At 56.0% G+C, this 21,636-nt stretch overlaps 1 protein-coding gene across 7 annotated transcripts in view; it reads right to left on the bottom strand.

Annotated features, from left to right (window-relative positions):
- The window catches only part of Smox (spermine oxidase), a 34,437-nt gene that overhangs the window by 12,285 nt on the left and 516 nt on the right, over nt 1–21,636 (bottom strand). For 3 of the 7 annotated variants that reach the window (XM_005380816.2, XM_005380812.2, XM_005380815.2), the window contains exon 2: nt 166–399. In XM_005380816.2, coding sequence (XP_005380873.1) covers nt 166–373 — 208 coding nt within the window. In that variant the 5' untranslated portion in view covers nt 374–399. Of the gene's footprint in view, nt 1–165; nt 400–897; nt 922–2,665; nt 2,690–3,264; nt 3,297–16,008; nt 16,208–21,636 lie in introns of those variants that run through there. The other 4 variants (XM_005380813.2, XM_005380814.2, XM_013512390.1 and 1 more) reach the window with 4 other exon arrangements.

Raw genomic sequence — 21,636 nt, 5'->3', positions numbered from 1 at the left:
GGCTGCTGAGGGGCTAAGGAAAGTTCTGGACAATGCCCAGACGGGCTATGTGATGGAATGTTAATTCCACGGAAGAAGCTCAAAATAATGAGATTTCAGGCAGGGCCAGGAGTTTAGGGGATAAAAGGTGACCCAGGGAAGTGGCACAGCGAGGGTCAAGCTTACCGAGTTTCACACTTTGCACGCGGCCTCCGATGCGGCTGGAAGCCTCAAGCACAGTGACATCTGTGAAGCCCTGCTCCAGAAGCGCTTTGGTTGCAGCCAGGCCAGCCAAGCCGGCGCCAATCACCACCACACGAGGCTGTCCCCTTCTCCGCAGGCCACGACTGAGAGGGTCATCCGCACTTTCGCCACTGGATTCACAACTTTGCATACCGTCCGCACTCACCTCCTAGGAACCTGCAGGAGGGGGGTGTCATGGCTCACCTGCTCCAAGGTGCCCTCAGGGGCCTCCATGAGGTACTCAGCCCTCCAGGGAGGACAAGGAGTCCTCCCACTTCCTCCCTGAGAACCTGGACTGAAGAGTTACCTCTAAAGGATGCAAAGGGGGACAGAGGGAGAAAGGTGCAAGGGAAAGAGGGAGAATGAGGGATAAAAGAAAGGAGAGGAGGATTATATTTGGGGTTCCCCCCAGCAGGAAGGAGATGCAGTCCATCGATCCCACCCCCAAATCTGTCAGGCATCGCCTCTTCCCTGCCCACAGGACCCAAGATCTGGCCCGTGAAGAGATGACCAAGAAGGCCAAGGTCAGGAGACACTGACCCTGACGCACTGACCCTGGGCCAGCTGAGCACAGTGCTGCAGTTCAGGATGAGCCCCCCTCACAGTGCTCACAGACCCCAGGATATGTGCATGGACCCCAGGATGCGCACACAGACCTCCAATACTCACGCATACCCAAGGACACTTGTGTGCACCCCAAAGTCCTTGCACCAGCCACAGGGTGCTCACACGAACCCCAGGATACTTGCACACACAATGCTGGCCTCTGCGGTCCTCTCTTTGCCTGCCTGCCTCCCTGTCTCTGTCTCTCTGTCTGTCTCTGTCTCTGTCTCTGTCTCTGTCTGTCTCTCTGTGTCTGTGTCTGTGTCTGTCTGTCTGTCTGTCTGTCTCTCTCTCTCTCTCTCTCTCTCCCCCTTGCCCTTTCTCTTCTTCTCTGGCTTTATCTTGATCTTTCACAGCCTCAATGAGGCAGCAATTTGATGGGAAAGACTAAGTCCCACTCTACCCCCAGAAAGTGCCACGAGGCTGCTATCTGACAAGCCTCTGCTATTCCGGGTAGGTTGTTTTCCCCAGCCATCCAGCCCCTCAGTCACCACAAAGCAGCGAGGATCCCAGGAAACGGTGGACCATGAGGACCCGTGGCACCAGAGCCAGACATCAAATTGACAGTTACACTAAGCCAGCTTGCTCAGAGACGCCAGACTAGGGGGGCTGATGCCAGGAGGCCAAGGGGGTGCCTGAGTTCGGCCCCAAGGCTGGAAGACATTGCCTCTTTATTCCAGGAATGATTAAGAGGTGTCTGGGGACATCCTGGGGGGGCCACTCAGCTCTGATCCTTTCCCTGTTTTTTCTTCAACCTAAGTAACTTGGATTCCAATCGCCTTTGCTGAGATTTGAGTAGCAGAAGTTGCACAATTTAAGAGTATCCAGGATCTAGCAGGAGAACGAATGCAAGCAGAGGAAAGCCGTCAGGCCGCAACCCCAGGGCAAACAAAAACCTGCCACTCAGCACCTAAGAGCTGAGCATGACCTTTCCTAGCACACAGCAATCCACTCGGAAGAGTGCAGCCAATAAGCTGGGCATGGTGGCGCATGCCTGTAACCTCAGTACTCTGGAAGGCTGAAGCAGGAGGATCACAAGTTTGAGCCTAGCCTAGGCAACTTACTGAGTTATCAAGACCCTGTCTCAAAAAATGAAAAAGGGCTGAGGATACAGCTCTGGGGAAAGGGCCTGGGTTCAGTTCCCAGTACCACAAAGAAATGCATGCCCCAAAATACAACCAAATAGACACACTGAAGAATATCCATAGCAGTTTATTCAGAATAATCAAAATGCAGAAACCATCCGAAGGTCCATCAGCGACAGAATAGATAAAATACAATGTGCTATACCTAGTATCATCCTATGATGGAATATCCTTCAGCAATAAACAGATCTGAACTACTCCCAACAACACAGAGCAAAAGAAGCCAGAGACCAAAGAGCACTTCATCTCCACGAAGCTCAGGAAGAGGTGAATGGAACCTGTGAAGACGGAGGTCAGAAGAGAGGCTATGAGACAGCAGCAGTGACTGAGAAGGGTCAGGAGGAGACTCTGCACAGGAGGAAATTTAAATCTTGATCTCAGTGGTGGTTGTAGAACATAGATGAAAATTTACACCTTTGAAATCTGTGCGATTCGCTGCATGCATGTATGTCTACCTCAGTACCAAAATACTTGCTCCTGCCTTCTAACCCGACCATCGAGGGACCACAGGCTGGCCCACGGACTTCCTCCGACATCCCAAGATCTGATTACTGAAGTTTCCAGTCTACCTGCAACTGTGTGCTCTAAGATCAGTGGATCACAGGTTTAGCAAAGAGGGAATTTTTCTAAAACACGTTCAGGCCAACAGGCTGCTCCTGGCACTTCCCATCGACTCCTTCCACCTACCCACCTACCCAGGGCCTGGAGAGAAATGCCAATCTTCTGAAGACCCGGGGCGGCCCGACTGGGACAGAACGTGTCCCCAGATCACCAGCAGGTGGCGCCCGAGGCCCGGAAGCCCTCCCAGGCAGTCTCCAGTTTCAGGAGCAGGGGCTGCTGCCTCCCCTCCGAGAAAGGCTGTGTCCACGCTTTCCCAGGGGATGAGACTGCTGGGATTCTCCCCACGCAACCCCAAGTGCATCCCAGGGCCGTGCGGGTCAGGGCTGGCGCAGTCCTCCCTCCAACTCCTCCCCTTTCCCTCCCCCGGGTTCTCCTTCCTGGGACTAAATTTAGAGGTGAGGATGTGGCCGCACGCGGCCGAGTCGGTGATGATGCCCCGGATGTCTGCCAGCCGGCGCGGACGCTGCGTCAGGTTTGTAAACACGCGGAGTATTGCTTGCAGGGCCCGGTGCCAGCTGCCGTGACGCCACCGCTGCCAGGCACCCCGCGACGACGTGGCGCCGCGGCCGCCCCGCCCCACGCCCCAGCTCCCCGGACCACCACCCCCCGCCCGCCCCGACCAGACATCACTCAGATCCAGAGGCGTGGGTGGCTGCAGTGTACGCAACCTTACCGACCGGACCGCATCTTACAAAGCTGCTACGGAGTCCAGGATGTAACAGGCATTAAACTGGGGGCCCCGCCCATCACAGAACCCACCCCGCTCCCTGGGGCACGGCCTCTGAAAACCAGGGGATTGGATAAGCCCGGACAGAGGAAGGAAGGCTTGCTGCCAGCTACCTGACCTCCCCACTGCCCCCAGGACCGTGGCCACCAAGGCCAGATCGTCCCCGCTACACTGTTGCAAGCAGTCAAATGAGGAGGCCCCGTGTGGCCGTCACAAGATTGTCAGCACTTTTTCAAGGGGCCCTTGTCAGAAACTACTGTGTCACGTCCTCGAGGCACACGGGGCGCAGCCGCTTTGGAAGGGGATGGTGGAATGGACCGTAAGAAATGTAGGCAGGCAGAAGACACCCCCAGCTCCCACATCAGGTGTGAGACCTTGAAACCACAGAGACCCCACATGCAGTGTCAGGTGGAAGCCACCCAGCTGAGTGGAGGCCGTGCTGACCCTTCCCACAGGCCTGTTCCAGAACAGCCCCTTCAAGCCCCCCGGACCCCAAGAAGCCAGAGAAGCCCTCCACACAGCCCACAGAGGGCAGAGCTGAGTCTGCCCCGCGGCCCGCTCTCAGATCCTGGAGTCAGTACGTCTTGGGGTCCAACTGACAGCAAAAGAGGACACATCCAGGGACACCCACTGTGAGCCTCCGGTCAAGGGGACCTTTGCGGGTCCTACCCTGTCCAGCAGGGGAGGGGTAGAGCAGCGTGTTTCCTGCGGGTTGGTACTATCCTTCCTCATTTGAATTTTTGGTTCTTGTTTTATGAGAAACTGCTTTATTAAGGAAGAAGAATGATTTAAATGGTCCCCGGTGCCTGCCTGTCCTTTTCTCGCCTTGGGGAATGAAATAAATAAATAACATCCGCTCCTTGATCTGTATGCACAGGAGAAACAGAACACCCTGTACTTTCCCCACAGATAAAGGAGAGAAGAAAAAAGTGCTGGCTCAGCCAGGCAGGGAAGGGGAGAGGAGGGGCTGGGCAACAGACACTTGTCTTCCTGCTCCCGCTTCCATGGCAAAAGGAGGTGGGAGTCTGGGGCCTCCTGCCCAGCGCCTGCAGCACAGATCCATGCAGCAGAGCTCGCGGGCCACAGAGATCCCCACACATGCCAAGGCCCGGGGGAGTGAAGAAGTTAGGCCAGCCAGGGCACGAGTGAACCCCATTCACGATGCCCGTGGCCTCCCCTCTTTCCCCTGCACAGCACCGCCTTGACTGGGCTGCCCGCGAAGCCAAACTGGAAGGAAAGCAGGCTGGAGGCGTGGCCGGGCTCCTCACAGTCTGACCAGGGAACACAATTCATCACTTCAGGGAGCACCTACTTCGTGCCAGGTGTGAAGAAGACCTCGGCAGGTCAGCCCTTTGCTCTGTGGATCCAGCTGCTTTGTGACTCTGGCTCTCACGCCTAGATGCCCACTCCCTCCCCACCACAGACACGCAGACCCCCAACTCCACCAAGAGGAGCCCCTCACATGTGTCAGACAGGCCACCTCTGGGCACACCCTTTTGGGGAGGCTGTGGTTGTGTGACTGTAGGGTTGTGTTGCTCAAGCCAGGCCAACTCCCTTACCGTCCTCCAAAGTAGCAGTCACCCCAAACTGTGAGTGACTAGGACAACACCCCCAGATGGCCCCAGGGCACAGACATTCCGCCCAAGAACTCCTGCTGCCTGGTTTCTGGAGTAGGACCAGGCCCCAGGCTGGACTGGGGACCCCTTCCCCGGTGAGTCACAGGCAGGAAGAGGCTTGAAGGCCCAGCTGGGTGTGGGCGCTCCTTTCTCAACAGTGGAACCACCTCAGCCTCACGCAATTGGACCCGGTCGCTCTGCTCCCTGACAGTGGCTACTGCAACAAAGCAGTACCACAGGGGACAGCCTGCTGGGTGCGCACCCTTCAGAGGTGCCCCTCCAAGACACGAAAACCCCTGCCTACCCCTGGACCTCTGAACACAGATCTCTGCCAGGTACGCCGGCACCCCATCCTTTTCTCAATGCAGATAAATTTCCTAACGCACTTCCGGGAGAATAAGCCCCTCTGGCGACCACCCCAACCCCTCACTTCATCCCTCCCAGGGCTCAGGGCCCAGGAGGTGCCTGCTGAGACACTCCAGAATGGGGCTCCCCTTCCAACCAGCCCATCCAGGCTCCTCTAAGGCCCACGGTTGCTGGAGGAGAGCTTAGGGACATTGCACCTCTCTGTCCAACAGATAGGACCAGCGCCCCTGAGGACAGCAGCTGCCCTGACTTCTGAGAAGGACCCTCTCCTCATCAGGCTTCTAACAGGAGGGGAAGGAGACACGGGGAAGTTGGGGGGGGTGGCTGGTACAGGGGACCATCTCTGGACAACCTGGCAAGTCTGTGGAGGGATTTGGATTCTCGAGGCCCCCAGACAATGCAATTATTCTTCCAACGTTAAAAAAAAAAATGCCCAGAAATCCCAGACCAGCTGCTTTGCACAGTGGCACAGACAAAGGGGCTCTGTCTGCTGCAGGCTCCTCCCACCCCTCTGCCCAGGGAGGGGCCACCAGACTCCTCCCAGACAGACCCTCCCCAGCCTCCGCAGCCAGGCGGGTGAGGAAATGCAAGGGGCAGGCGGCCAGCCCTGGAGGGGCTGAGCGGGTGTCCCCTGGGGGACAGAGCCAGGGCAGCCTGGGAGGACAGGAGACAGGAGGAGGAGAAGGGAGAGAGCACCGGCCTGCAGCCCGAGACCTGGGCTCAGGCACCAGCTCAGTCTCTTCCTTCCTTGCCCACTGACCTCTAGAATGTCTGCCCTTCTTGGCACCCCACTTGGCCAATACCTCTGAACTCAGCCCCTAGTCTCAGGCTCACCCATCTTAGCCTCCTCTGACCCTCGAAGCCTGCTTCAGTCTTCAAGCTGCCCCATCTGTAAAACGGGGTGGGTCACACTCCCTGGTAGGACTGCTGGGAGGATTAAATGAGACTTCACAGGTAAAAAGTGTGGTCACCTGCCAAGGCCACCTCAGAGAGACAGGGAGAGGGAGAAAGATCCTCAAAAGGCCACAGATTGCAGTCACCAGAGCTCCATTTCATGTGGGGGGAACCCCAATCTTGATCTGAGCTCAGCCTTGGCCCTAACCTTAACATCAGACCATACCCGGACTGTGACATCAGACACCCCCACAGGATGTGTCTGACTCACTCCCAACCTGATAGTCTCGATCCAAGCCTCCCCAACCCTGCCTCAGCCTCACCATCCTACCCAACGCCCAGAATCAGAGAGGGTGACCCCCAGCCGGCACCGGGCTCATGAAGGGGAAACTGCTTACGTGCCTCACACTATAGAGCACTGCCTCGGCAGTGCCTCGCAGGCCATCCTTGGGGGGCCTGTCTTCACGCCTAGCACCCCGACGACTACTCTCCACACACAAACGGTGTAAAATCCCTAAAAGCACAACTTTAAAAGGCTTTGTAAGCTGAGTTCAGAAGCAAAGAAGGAAGCAGGGGGCAACCCCTGACTGCGTGCATGGCAAGTGGCCAAGAGAGGGAGGCGTTCAGGGAGAGGCGAGCCCCGACTCGGTTTCCCTCAGTGCCCTGCCAGGCACACTAGACCTACCAAGAGCCCTGGTTCATTATTCCAGTCTGCTCAAGCCTGGGAGGCACAAGGCAGTTTTACAGCTCCCTGCAGGGACAGGCCCAGGGCACAAACGACTAGAAGTCCAGAGGGGGAAAACAAGCCAGAGGAAAGGTAGGGTCTTCCCACAGGCATAAAAAGCTCAGCTGGGCCAGGCATATAGCTTAGTGGCACAGCACCTGCATGGACAAAAAAAAAAGCTCAGCTGGAGACCTCGATAACCATTCCCCCCCACTACAAGTTCACCCCAAGCCAACCCTATAGATCCCCTTTCAACAAAATTAGTGAGTGGATCACACTTAGATGATATGTTAGATCACAGCTGATCACCACTGCTTGTGAGCAACTCCCATAAACCTTTCCAACTTGGAGCCAGCCCACCAGCTCAGCTGCACTCGCAGTCTTCTTTCCCATCTGTGTGTGTCTGTGTCAGAGGCCCCGGCCAGCTAGGTGGGGAGTCATCCCACCATAGACAGGACCCACCTGTCCCCTCAGATCCCCAATTCCAGACAGAGGCAAGCCCATGCCTCTCCAGCGCCAGGGTTCTAACAGGATGACCACACTACTCCTGAAGTGTGGAAGAAGACAAAACTGCCCAGACAGCAGCCTTGACCACTAACCAATGTGGCCTTGAGAAGACTCCATTAGCAATGGTGCCTCATTTTTCTATCTGTAAAATGGGGACAGTCACCACCACCCCGACCCCAACTGCCTGTGTCCCCAACAAAGTCTACTGCAAGTCCCGCTAGCAGCTCTCTGGATACTCTATGACCTGAATTTCCTCTCTGACCTGAATCTCCCCTGCAGGAAGTGAGCAACCACAAAGATGTAAGATGGACCACAGAGTTGGCTGCTGCCCTGGTGAATTACACTGATACAAGACTGCCCTTGGGGACAGCAACCCGAGCAACAGGCAGGGAAGGGCCAGTAGGGGATGGTGCTCAAGGCTGCTCATTTCCCTGGAAAGGTCTCCTGATAGGAATGAAACCCAGACAGGAAAAACCAACTGAAGACAGGGTACCAAATCTGTTCTGAGGTGCCCAAATTGCCATAGTCCTCAGGGGACCCCAGACAGAGACATCTCTCTTACATGCACACACCATCACAAAAGCACACTCCTATATGTTTCACTTACAGAAAGCCGACGACCCAAATGAATAAACAGTCCCTTCCTTTGAGGATACCTACAACACTATGGTATTCATGTAGGTTCTGGGGCCTGATCACCAGCTTCTAAATGCCAAAAGTTTGAATCTCTACCAGTCTGGGGTGACCTGAGCCTCAGTTTCCTCATTACTAAAATGGGTTGAGTGTAACAATGCAGGCAAAGTCCTCAGGTGAGAAACAAGGGTGTAGCAATAATGGTTTCTTACATTTTCCTACAGGCCCCAGCCTGCACACCAGTGGGAGTTACCACAGGGAAGCCTGAACCAGGTGACCAGATGTGGGCGGGGCTGGGGGAATTCCAGCCGGTAGAGAGGTCACAGACCCTCCTGCGTGATGACTCCCGAGCAGGATCGTCTGGCCTCAGAGCCACCGCACCCCACAGAGACTAATGGCAAGGGAGGAGCGGGGTTGAGAGAGAAGGGTCGGCCCAGTACCCACTTGCTGGGAGATGCTCGGGCCACCAGGGGAGAGTTGCAAACTTGCAGGTCACCAGCTTCCGAGATGACCTCCGTGACACCTGGCTCCTAGTGTCTGTGCCCTACTGTGGCCTTCTTCCAAGCTCGCCTTTGTCGCTAAAAGGATATTGCAGAAATGATGGGGGCTGTGGCTTCTGAGATGAGGTTATAAAAGAAGATGCAGCTTTCACCTTGCTCCTTGGAGCACTTACGAGGGGGTATGTCAGTCACCGTGGTGTGAGGACACACGAGCAGCCCCTTGGTGAGGAGCAGAGGCCTCCCACCGACAGCCAAACCATCTGCCAAGCAGGAATGAATCATCTAGGAAGGAGATCCTCCAGTCCAGAGCCTTCAGATGCCACGGCCCTGGATAGCACGGTGACTGCAGCCTCATGGGACGCCCTGAGCGACAACCACCCAGCTCACCTGCCCCCAAATTCCTGACACACAGAAGCAGGGAGGACAATAAACATTTATTGCTGTTTGAAGCTACTAGTTTGGGGGTCGTTTGTTACCAGTAGTAGGTACAAACAGCAATTCTTTCCTCTGCACCCACAAGGTGGAAGTCCCCAGGTAACCTCATCTCACTCAGTCTCAGGCTCTTCTTTTCTGAAAGGCAAGGCTAGGGGAAAGCAGGCAGGAAGCCTGGCGCAGAAGCCAAAGCTTGTAAGATAAGAGCCAGGTGACAGGAGCGTACCAGCTTCTTTTAGGGACCTATGTGATGCTCAATACAACAAGGCTCTAGAGCAGGTTCTAAATGCAGAGTCCAGGCCAGGCCAGAAACACTGGAGTCTGCCTGTACAGGAGGAGGAGGCTGAGAGAACAGCATGCCAGGAAGTAGCCCCCCAGCTGGGCCTCTCCCTCTGCACTGCCCTGCATTCCCTACCCACAATGCACCTCACGCCAGGCAGGTGTCCTGATGAGTCTTTACACAGCAGCACACCCGGCCATGCCCTCCTCCCCTCTCTCTCTGCATCTCCAAGGCCTGCTGAGGGGCTCTAGCAGGAGACGTCCCAGAGTGCAGGCTGGGGCGGAGCTCTCAGTGCTCTTGCAAAGACTTCTCTTGTCTGCAGCATGGAAATCACCACCACACCCATGCTGAGGTCCCAGGTCCCCATCAGAAGTCCTCAGAGAGACCTATATTTGTACGTTTTGTCTCCCCCAAGCCTCAGTCTTGCCTGGCACTGTACTTGCCTCTGGAGAGGAAAATGAATTAAAGAGACAGGGCTGCCCTGCAGCTCACAGCCAGGTAACTCAGAGGTACAACAAGCAAACCAGGCGTGGCAGCGCGTGCCTCTAATGCCAGCCAGCGCTCTGGGAAGCTGAGGCAGGATCACAAGTTGAAGCCCAGCCTGAGCAACTGAGCTACTTCGGGAGACCCTGTCTCAAAATAAAATAAACAAATAAATTAAAGAATTATACAAGAGCTGGACACAGCTCGGCAGGAGGCCCTGGACGTCAATCCAAAAGAACAAAAAAGGCACAGGATCATGACAGGGAATCTGAGAGAGGATGTAAAAAGTCACCTAACCAATTTCCAAGAAAGAAAGGAGAGAGCTCCAGGCAGGGGGAGCAGCAAGCACGAGGGCTCAGAGGCGCTGCCTGCAAGATCAGCTCTCAATCTCTCAGTGCTGAGACCAGTGCAGCCCATTCCCCCAACCTGGACCTGACCTGGCCCCAAGCCCCAGGTCCCATCAGGCTCACTCACCTGACCTCCCCTGTGTAGCTGCAGCAGCTGCAGGAGTCTGGGAATTGGGGAGTCAGCGTCCCAGCCTCCAAGGGGGGCCTCCCCCAGCCACACCCAAGCCCGCCCTTAGGGTGTGGAGGGGTGTGGAGGGTGTGCCCTGTGCTTCCCTGGAGTCAGCCACTCAGGTAAACTGTACTGCAGCACCTGGGGGACAGGGCAGGATGGCCTCGGCTGCTGGAGGACACGAGATCCCACAGGCAGCATCCTATCCCAAACCTGAGAAAAGAAGAGGAGCAGGCAGGTGGGCCGCACAGTCACTCAACAAACAGAGCAGGCACTGCAGTCTCCGCGGGCTGCCCCAGGTGGGTTCCAAGTCTGGACAAGCATGGGGCATGTGGGTGGAAAAGAGGTGTCTGAACTCCATTCCTAAGGACCTGGGGCTAGCATGTGGTCGCTCTGAGGAGACGGGATGGGCACAAACAAGTTTTGAGAAAATTGGGGAGGGGTGCAGAGGAAGGGGGGGGAGACAGACATTTCATCCATTCAAAAAGGTCCAGCCCTGGACATAGCCCAGTGGTACAGCGCCTGACTGACAAGCGCAAGGTCAGTGAGTTCAATTCCCAGTACCAAAAAATAGGTTCAGTGAGTGCCTCTCTGTACATTCTGTACTTGGAACAGACCAAGGCCATAGGCCTCCCACTCCAGGAGCTGATGGGACAGGTTGACAAATGCCTCAAAGAAATCAGGGTGCAGGTTGCCTTCTCCATGTGAAGGGAAGTCAGGGACAGCCACTCTGCTAAGGTGACACTGGAGCTCAGGAGGGAGAGTACTGCAGTGAGCTCCCTGGGACTTACTGAATAGCAGGATGTGGGGGTCAGGCGGGGAGGGCACAGGGGATGAATGGCCAACCAGTTTTGACACCACTGAGACCCACTCAGGGTAGCTCTGTCAGCTGGCCGCCCCCTCTTCCTTCCCAGGAGGCCTGTGGTGGCAGAAAGAGGGAAACTGGCTGGACACTTTGCTGTAGATCCTGCAGCCAGCAGGTGGGCCCAGGTGCTCTGACTCCTAAGCCGGGTCTCCGTTCTCTGCTGGGCCCTCAGCAGCCAGGCAAGCTCCTCCCAGCCGCCTCACCTCGAAGGGCCCAGCAGGCCCCCAAAGCCAGCCCCTCAGCATCAGGCATCACCTGCAGACCCAGTCGGGCCCGTCCTAACGTGAGTCAGTGTCCCCAGCGCCACGGAAAGCACAGGGATTCATATGGATGGGGCAGTTGACGCCGAGGAGGTGTGAGCTGGCAGATGAGGGGTGGCTGCCGCAGGCCTTCTCCCGCTGCTGCCCAGTGGCCGCAGTGCCGGGTGAGGGAGGACAGCCCAGTCAGCACTTTTCACCGGCTCTTTGAAAACCACTTACAAGAACCGAGGCTGTGGGAGTAGCTCAGCCCGGGCACAGTTCCCCTTCAGTGGCCCCTCGTGACTCCGCACAAAGCCCGACTGTGCCAGACTCCAGCCCCAGGAGGTGGGGGTCTCCCTCAAGCCCATCATCTCTCCTGTGCTCCCTGCCTGCCGAGGGACCCAGGAAGAGCAATGGCAGAGCTGCCTGAGGGAGCATGTGGAGGGGAGGGGATTCCATGAACCCTTTTCTAGGACAACCACCTCTCTGGGCAACCCATTCGGGTCCCCTTCTATCTGTCTCTCTCAGACAAACCCTTTCTTTCCCTCAGTAAATATATTCTGCTCTCAACCTCCCTTGTTCCTAAAATTCATCCTTCAATTTTAGAGAACACGAACTAGCCAGGTGTGGTGGCGCATGCCTGTAATCACAGTACTCCAGAGGCTGAGGCAGGAGGATCGTTGGGAGTTCGAGACCAGCCTGGGCTACAAAGTGAGCTCAAGGCCAGCCTGAACTGCATAGCGAGACCCTGTCTCAAAAAGACCAAAAAACAAAAAACCACCTCTCTGGTCACACGAAGCTCAATGTATCCCAGTCTAGGCCCCACACATGATCCCCAAACGACAGAAAAAAAGCCTCCCCAAAACACCAGCCGCAGATGAACCCCCAGAGCAAAGGGCTTTTGATTTTACGCTCCCTGGCTTCTCCCATCTGTCCCATAACTTCCCCCTTGAGTGCCTTTGCCACCCATTGTACAGATGAAGAAAGGGATGGAGGCCACCCGCAGGGAAGGAAGACCACACAGGCAGGCTGGTTCCGCTCAACCCATGCTGGGTTCTCAGGCCCTGCTCCATCTCCTGACCAGCAGCCCTGAGGACTGCCCTTGGCTTGGCCCTGCCCTCATCTTGCCCCTCCCCACGTCCGGACACTGCACACACTGTGCCAGGCACTTGGGCTGGCAAGAGCCTGATGGCTCGCCCCAGCTGCACTGCCAGGACCTGAGGCTGCCACCAAGAGGCCATCTGCCTCCCAACCTGGGTCCTAGAGGGGTGGGTGACGAGCCACACTATCTCCCTCCCCCATGGGGCCAGCTTAAGCTTGCCAGGCACACCCCATGCCAAGCCACAGCCCTTTGCCCGTTTCCTCTACCATAAATAGGGTCAGGGATTTGGTGCTGCTGCTTTGCCAGCACAAATGAAAATTGGAAGAGCTACAAACTAAAGATTCCCTCTAGACAGTCACCTTCTGTTGCATTGGCCCAAGACGGTTTCCTCCTCGTGACTTCAGGGTACCTTGACTGTGCTCATCCAGTGACGCCCAAGATTAACCAGGGAAGGGCTCCCCACAATGCCCAGTCTTAAAGCCCAGCTGCCCACCCAAGCAAGTCCTCAAAGGTCTCCCAAGCCAGCGGTGTTCACAGGAGAGCACACAGGTGGGCCCCCGGCCTGTGATTTAATCCATGAAATACCTTCAGAGCTAAGATACTAAGTTTGGACAATCAAACATATCCTTCAAGCCCTTCTGTTACATTCAAAGAGATGTAATAATTCACCAGCTTTTGAAATCAAACACTATCTCTTACCATTCTAACATCATCAGTATCACCACTTTTCACCAAGCGTGTCTGCGGCACACAGCACCTTGCTAAGCACTTTCTCCTGCAACACCTCAATCCTCGTGTCAATAACTCCATGCTACAGAGGAGAAATCTGACATAATGCACCCCAAAACATACCCAGTACACTGCTAAGCCTCTTGCACCTCACTCTTTTTTAAATCAAATGAATGAGTCAAATCCATTGCCTTTCCTTGAGTTACTTTTTAAAATACCAAACCTTTTCAGATTAACTCACAAAGTTTTGCCTCATGTATGATCTTTTAAAATGAATTTTCCAAAATTAAAGAGAGTAAGAGGGCCCTGTGTATTTCACAATGAAAGGCACCACTTTCGGCCCTCTCTGAAGAATGCCTGCCCACTGGTGGCCCTGCTGTCTCCGGCTGACTCACCCTAACACCTAGCTGACCTCATCGTTCCATGTCTGGCACTGGCGGTGCCTCCATCTGTGAAATGGGTGGCAACGCAGGCCTCCTGGGGCCATGTGGGGAGGCCAGAAACTCTATCTCCCAGGGCCTGACACACAACTGGCAGTGGCTCGCTGGATTCTTTGTTATGTTTTCTAATAAATTTTAACTCATTTCCAAGTGCTTCTTCTCTTGGTCTTAAATCTCACAGAACCTTAATACCTTCCCCTAAGAAGCAAGAAAGGATAAAGGGCTCTGGACTGAGGGCCAGGGTGTTACACCCCACCCACCAGGCCTCCAGCTCCCCTTCAACCCACACGCTTTTCTTTATCCTCTGCCCTCCAAAACCAGGGCTTAGCGAGTCCCAGGCTCCTGCCCATTCCAGGAGGAATGAACAGGGTGCAGAGGAGGACACGGCGTGTGGCCAGGGCTGGGTGAGAAAGCCCATGCAGAGCGGGTGACGGTCACCCGCACCAGCCCGTCAGCACCTGGCACTGCACCATTCCAGTTCCTCCTCCCACACTATCTGAAATGCCACACCCCGCTCTGCACCTGAGCTGCCGAACAAAGAGTCCTCACACTGCAGGGGAAGCCAGATGTGGCGGGGCAGGGCAGGATGGCCTCCCCAGCTGTCCCCACCAGCCACAGAGGAGGGGGTTAAGGAGGCAGGGACCCTGGAACTCTCCCTCCCCACCTCCTGCACAGGCTAATCCCTTCCAGGAAGGCAACAGGGCAAGACTCCTAACATTTTGGGACAATGAGGATGAGAATCAGAATCACCTAAGCAACCTGCCCCCTCCCCATGCCTTGAGACACAAAGGGACACACAGCTATGGGTGAGGGGGGTCCCGCACACCCCCACCATCACTGCACACCTCTGCCGCGCTGCGCACTAAAGCACCCCTCTGATCCCATCGCAAACTCTCAGTGGCTCCGCAGGGCCTAAGCAATGAAGGCAGGTCCTGACGTCTCTCCCTGCCCTCAGGCTGCCGGCCTCCTCTAGGTCCCCACCAGGGACCCTCCAGGAGGTCAGTCGTGGCTGCCCTCACCCCAACTCTTCCCCCTCGTTGAAGAACAGCTTGGTCCAACTAGCAGCCCAAGCCCAAGCCTTCAGCTGCTCTCTCCTGCCTCTGATGCCTCCCGTTCGCACAGTGACCATCCCCTTCCTGAAGACGCCACCGCCATCATTAATCACTCCAGTAAGAACAGTCCCCAACAAGGAAGGCGCTCCTATTCCCACGGTACAAACGAGGAAACTGAGGCACAGGGAGGTTTAGCTTCTTGGCAGAGGTCACAGCCCTGCTCTGCTAACCGCCAAGATGGGAGACTCGGAGGAAGTGTGGGGTGAGGACGTGGCAGGGAGGTATAGGCAGGGCCCTGAAGGCCCAGGCCTGGCTACCCGCAGATCCTGGGCACACAGAGGTCTTTCCAGGTCTCCGTGTCACTTGCCTAGCAAAACAGAGCAGTGGCTATGAGAAGCCAGAGCTGGCTCTGGGCCCAGATCCCACCCAGCCCGACCGTCCCACTCCAGTGTCCTTTTCTCAAGCTGACTGTCCAAATGTCCCCATCCACCTCTCGCAGGAAGCTGCGTCTCCCCCTGTCCTTTCCTCGCTGGCACTTGTGGACAGGCCCATCACCCACGTCTGCGTCTCCCGGAGCGCAGCATCCTTCCACACCTGCGGTTCCCAACACGAGTCTCCTTGCTCGGTGGGACAGCATCCGGACGTCTTCAAGAGACTTCCTGGGTCAAATCCGTTTGGGAAACGTTAAATGGTTTCTTTTCTACAGGACGTGTTAGAGCCTTTAATTCTCATAATTTCATTTTCAATCTCCCATAGGAGAGTGGAGCATCTGGATGTGTTAGGTTTTACTCTTCTTTGTCTCCCTGAACTTTGAGGGTGCTCAAAACATTCTTTGAGAAATGCTGCCCCCTCCCGCTCCTCACCATCAGACAGTCTGGCACGGGGCAGGAACTAACCAGGGCTGAGACTGGCTTCGCCTTGAGCTCCTTTAAAGAGCCAGGTGGGGCATGTGGGGAACTCAGCCTGAGAGGATGTCAACTCCTGCCCTGCCAGCCCCTCTGGACTCTGCGCTCCTGCGGGTGTGGTGTCCAGGGGGACCCCACGATCCGCTGCCTCAGATGCCCAGCCCAGACCATGCAGAGACTGGGCAGCAAGGATCTCTGGGAGGCACCCAAAGCAAACAGCCCATTCTACTCCATGGAAGCTTTAATATTAAACCAAAGCTAAAGTGTGTTAAACTGCCACTTTGGGAAGAGGCAGTGCCCCAAGCAACACACCCCATGCCACCCCTCCTAGCCCCTCACGAGAAGACAGCCTCCCCGTCAAATACAGGAAGTAAGGAGACAGGCCCCAGAGGGAGGCAGACACTTGCCTGTAGTGGCCCAGCCAGAGGGAGAGCAGCGAGAAGCATCCACACCACCTAACTCCCAGGTACACTGGGGATAAAACCCCGAAGGCGATTCAAGTAACCATTAGTGGCAGCACCAGGGACTCTCACAGGCCGGGCTCAGGGACGGTGCACACACGCCAAGCCCTCGGCTGTGGAGGCTAAGGGCTTTTCAGAGATGTCACAGCTGGGGGCTGGAGTCAGCTGTTTGCCCGATCTCGAGCCTCGCCCTGGCTGGAGGAAGGGTGTTCACCCCAGATTGGCTCCCCACAGCACTGGGCTCTGCTGTGAGCAGAGATAAGGCACCCTGCATGGTATCTGCATGTCACCCTTCCCAGGAACAGTCACCCCAGACACCCCCTCGTGGTCTTGGGAGCTCCTCACAGTCAGGAGCCTCGAAATCAGGGCTGCATTCCCACCAGAGACACCCAAGCGCCCAGAGGCCTCCGCAGCCAGCCCTGGCTCCCTGCAGGGTGGCCCTGCAGCCTGCAGCCTCTACCTTCCTCCCTGCCTGTCCCAGCTTCACCTACATCCACGGCCCCAACCCAGGTCGCACCCCATGCCTCCCCTGACACAGTCCACAGGGGCTGAGGTGGTTCTCTTCACCTGTCCCAGGTCCCTCTGGAACTGCACCTGGCCCGCTGGACTCCGTTCTAAATCATTACACGAAGCACGGCCCATGGACCAGTGGCCCTGCCCTGCCTAAGAGCCTGTCAGAAATGCAGAGTCTTGGGCCTCCCCCAGACCTGCTGAATCACACAGGACCAACCTGAATGGTAACAAGCTGCCCAGGTGATACATGTGTGTACAAGTCTGAGACGCACTTTTCTAGACCACTGCTCTGATCAAGTCATGGCACCCACCACCTACCACGTCCAATGGCTCCCTGGGGCCTAGTTCAAGTCCAGACTCAGCAGCTTGGCAGTAGAGGCCTTCCCAGCCTGGCCTCGACCCTCTCCAGGTCTGGGTTCCCTTCCACCTTAGGAATGCCACTCCTTCCTCTGTGGGCCACAGCCACCCGGGACTAAAAGACCTTCTCAAAGTACCACCTCCTCCCGGAAGCCGGTCTGAACTGCACCTGGCACGGCTCATCTTAATTCCTAAACAGTGGGGACCATGTCCTCTGTTTCCATGGGCTCTGGGCACTAGGCTGGGACGCAGGAGCTGCCAGGTGCTGGTGCCAGCTAACAAGGCCCAGTGTCCAGTTGTCAGGAAGCCCACCCTTAGCTCTAGCCTGCCTGCCTCGAGTTCTGCCATAGCCTTTGCTTTAACTCAGCCGACAACCCTCAGCACCAGAACAAGCCTCTTCCAAGCACCTTTCCAAAACCATGGGGCCTGGTAAACTTCCATCAGTAGTGGGTTTGCTCTGTGCCTCAGTTTCTCCAAACGCAAAAGACAGTGCACAATGACCCCGGCTCCCTCTCCTCCTGGGAGACTGATAGAATCTGCCCAGATAGAAAAGCAAATCTCCTAAACTCTGCGGCTCAGGATATACAACAAACTGACCCAGTCCCCATGTAATCAGCAAACCTTTCCTCAGCCAGCCAGCCAGCCAGGCCCCTGGAGGCGGACCATCCCCCTCATGCCCAGACAGGAAAGCCTCACAGGGTAGAGCTGCCACCCCTCCTTCCTGTGACCTCCTTCCCGGCCCAGCTCCTGGGACCAGCATCCCGTGGGAGGCCCTCACTCCTCTGCTCCGAGCAGAGTAGCCTCAAGGAGCAACCTGGCCTCCACAACCCAGGGAACAAAGAAAAGAGCTCTTCACATCCCATTTTATAGAGTCAGGACAGGCCAAGAGTGAAGTGGACTATTGTTTCTGGTTCACATTTCTCCGTTCCCCCAGCTCGGCTCCCACATTCAAGCCAGCCCAACACACACACACCCCAGCCAGGTTTCCCAAGGCCAAGCCTCCAGCTTCCCCACACAGCATGCTCAATGCAATCTCACCTGACCGGCTTATAAGAGTTCCCAGTCCCTTTTGGGGAGCTGCGATTTTGTCAGACACTGACAGGGGCAATGCTAAATCCAGAGGGGCGACATTCTAAGAGTTTTTGTGCTGGAAACAGCAGACCGTCCAGCACCCTGAAACCATGGTATGTATGATGCACAACTACTGGGCTTGGTCCCGAGTCCCTCTTAGAAGAACAAGTGTGTACTTTTTCTCAAATAAACTTGGCCACCCACTCCAGCAAGGTCCCTTCTACCTTAGAGTCCTACCACCCCAGGTCCCAGCAAAGGCCCTCTGGAAGAAAAAGCCCTTGCTTGCTAAGAAGCCCTCAGCTAGAACACATCTGAGTGCCATGAGAGAAACGACAGAATGGACTGGATTAGGGCCTCCACTGCAGAGTCAGGATGTGTGGGTCCAGACCACACACTGTCACTATGAGAGGTAGGTCTGTGCCTCAGTCTGCCCATCTATATAATGGGAATAAATCTGACTGTCTAGAGTCATTATGAGTAAAAGGGTTCATACTGCAAAATCCTTAGAACAATGCCTGGCACCCACCAAGTATACCAGAGCCTTGCCCCAGTCTCTTGGCTTCTCCCACCCAGGATGCCCTCCTTATTTCCTTATCCCAGCTCACAGCCTTTCCCAGACTGGAAAACAAGCCCCACAACTGGCGGTGTGACCTCAGTCCACTCTCAGCTCCCCTGCAAAGGGCCCAGCTCCCCTCCTTCCCAGATCTGAGGTCCCAGGATCTCAGCCTTCCGTTTTGAGAGTACCAGCCACGTGACTTCACACTCAACTGGCTCCTCTGTACAAACAGAGAGCAGTGGGCACTCAGTCCCCTAGGAGAGGGAGGCAGCAGGTGGGGGAAGGGGTGCAGTGAGACTCCCCCGACACACAGCCTCAGCTACTTCTTTCTCTAAATCTCTGTACCCCAAGGCTAGGCACCCAGCAGCCCCTAAGGGAATAGGTAGAAATGAACTCCGCACTGTCCCCATCCCCTGGATTGGAGAATCTCCTACCCAACACACACACACAGACACACACAGACATGCGCACACACACACACACACACACACACACACACACACACACACACACCCCTCTCTACTGACCTAGCCCGGATTTCCACCAAAGAAAGGCAAGGAAATCATGCACCCCAACCCACAGAGACCCATGCAGACTGCATGTGCCTGGGCTCCCTAGCCCCCTCTCAGCTGTAATACAGGCCTGCCCTCAGTCCCCGTACCTTCTCCAGGTTCCTTTTTCACATCTCCTGGCTCCCTCATTCTTGCAGCAATCTACACAACCGGTGTTTGGCTTTTGTGGAAAGAAAGTCAAAAGCCTTCAGGTCACTTGAAAATTAAGGGGACTCCTGTGCCATCTCTTTCTGACCAGCTCAAACCCCGTCCTTCCCACCTGGCTCAAGATTTGCTGAGCATCAGCTACCTGCCAGGCACCATGCTAGATGCTCCCAATTCAGCGACAGACCATTCAGTCAAGGCCCCAGGCCCTGAGAACCCAAAATAAACAAAGTCAAGGCAACTATAACAAACAAAGGTGAACCTGATGCTATGATGAATTACAGGAGAGGGGAAGCCTTCTACCTATCCCAGGAAGGTATATTTGACACTTGAAAAATGAAGAGCACAGTCAGCAAACAATGGCCCTCAAAAAATCTTCCAGCCAGCAAATATAGCACAAGCAAAGGCCCCAGGGCAGGAAAGAGCTTAGGGTATTCAAGAGATGGACATAACTTTCCTTGTATCTGATTCAGGCTGGGGAGGTCAGCAGTGACCAAACTGTAGAGAGTCTGATAGGCCGAGGAAAAGCTCTGAGATTTCACTCAAGTGCTACAGGAAGCCATCCAGGGTTTTAGAGGAATGATACGATCTAATCATTTTTTCTATATTATTCTTGCTGTTCTCTTAAAATAGATCAAAGCAGGACACTGCAGACACAGACGTGGGGAGAGTGTTATCACTACAAGAGTATTCAGGAAAGGCTTAAAAAGTGGCTTAGTATGGGCCAGGAAGCTTGGGGCAGGAATACGGATGGGTCAGATCATGGAGAACCGCCTGAGAGAGATCTTGTGGAAAGCACCGAAAGGACTTCCTCTTGAACTGGCTTCGGGGGAGGCGGGTGGGGATGCGATGCCACCCGGTTGCCCGTCTAGAAGACAAGCAGATTATGGGCCACACTCAGACTACAGGGCCTGGAGAGTGCAGTCAGGGTCATGTTTGGTCCACAGTCAGCTGTCATCGAGGACATCATAAATCATCAGGTGGTTGTTGAATAGAGTGCCTGAGGCTGAGGATAAAATGCACCACTTAAAATGAGGAGAATGAAAACATTTAAGTTCTGTGAATTAATAAGTTAATGCTTGATTTTTTAAATCCTAAGAAAAAAATGAAAACTGGGGGAGAGAGAAAGGGGATCAAAGGGAAGGCAGAGTCAGGAGCGAGGACAGAGCTCTGCTGCCCGCGCCGCCAACCGCTCAGTGAAGGGGCCGCCAGGGCTGGAAGAAGAAAGTGAGGAGAAGCCAAGGAAAGATACTGGTTCTGGAAGGACATAGCTTTCAAGGGGACCACGAGAGGCGGTCAAAGGGCTGCTGGCTGAACACGCAGACCCTGGCCGGGCCGTTTAGTGGAGAAAAAGGGCCTAAGCCAGGTCAAGTGGGCTACAGAAGCGTTCTAAAGAAGGCGGTAGCAGCGGCGACAGCTCTCCAGAGAAGCTCCGCTGTGAAGGAAGGGGCCCTGCCTGCAACGGAATGAAGAATCAAGGCGAAATAAAGTGACTATAAAATGAGGGGTTCTTATACTGTTGGGATTGACTCCAGGGGAAAGTCACTGCTAACCCCGCAGAGGGGGGAAGTAACTGAGGAAGGAGGAGTCCGTCTTGGAGCAAGAATAGGGTGCTCCTGAGGGGTCAGGGCAGCAGCAAGCAAACGTGGGGGCCTGCCTGCCTGCACACACTGTCACAGGCATGCTTCTTGCCCCTCCATTCCTGCCGGTTCCCGTTGACCTCCGACACCTGCTGCATTTGCTCCAGCCCAGCAGAGCTGAGTTGCCCCCACGGACTGGAACACGATGTGCCACTACCAACAGGTTCTGCGAACAACCTGTAGGCACATCTCACTACGCGTACCAGCCACCGCGCCCCTCTCAACGAGCTGTGCCCCTCCCGGGGCTAGCGGGGTGGGGGGGAGTCACCTGTTCTGCAAGAGTCTCCGCCCCTAGGCCGGGCAGGGGCTCCCCCAACTCCCCAGCCCTGTGAAGCGAGCGCTCCTGCACTCCCTGCCTGCTCTTCCCAGCCTGACCCCTGCCGAGCGCGCAGCAGCCCGTGAGTCCCTCGCTGGAGAGCTGCTCCCCATTCTGCCCGGGCTGTCCGAGGAGACACCCCCCGCCCCCACCGGGCGCCTGCAGCCCGTATTCCGGGCCGTCCGCCTCCCCCCGGACCGCGGTTGGAGCCCGTTGCCTCATCTCTTCTCCCCAGCGTCCACCCTCCGGTCGCCCGGGTCGTTGCCCGGCGTCCGCGCCCGGCTTTGTCTGCGCCCACGGAGCGCGCTCGCCGGGCGCCCCCGGAGTTCCCTTCCCGCACGCAGCCGGCGGGGTCCGGCCTCCTTCTACCCCGCGCCTGGCCCGCAGCCCCCGACCCCGGGTCGC

Source organism: Chinchilla lanigera, unplaced genomic scaffold (assembly GCF_000276665.1).
Source record: "Chinchilla lanigera isolate Chin_1 unplaced genomic scaffold, ChiLan1.0 scaffold00014, whole genome shotgun sequence".
Lineage (NCBI taxonomy): Eukaryota > Metazoa > Chordata > Mammalia > Rodentia > Chinchillidae > Chinchilla > Chinchilla lanigera.
This window is presented reverse-complemented; position numbering and strand designations above follow the sequence as displayed.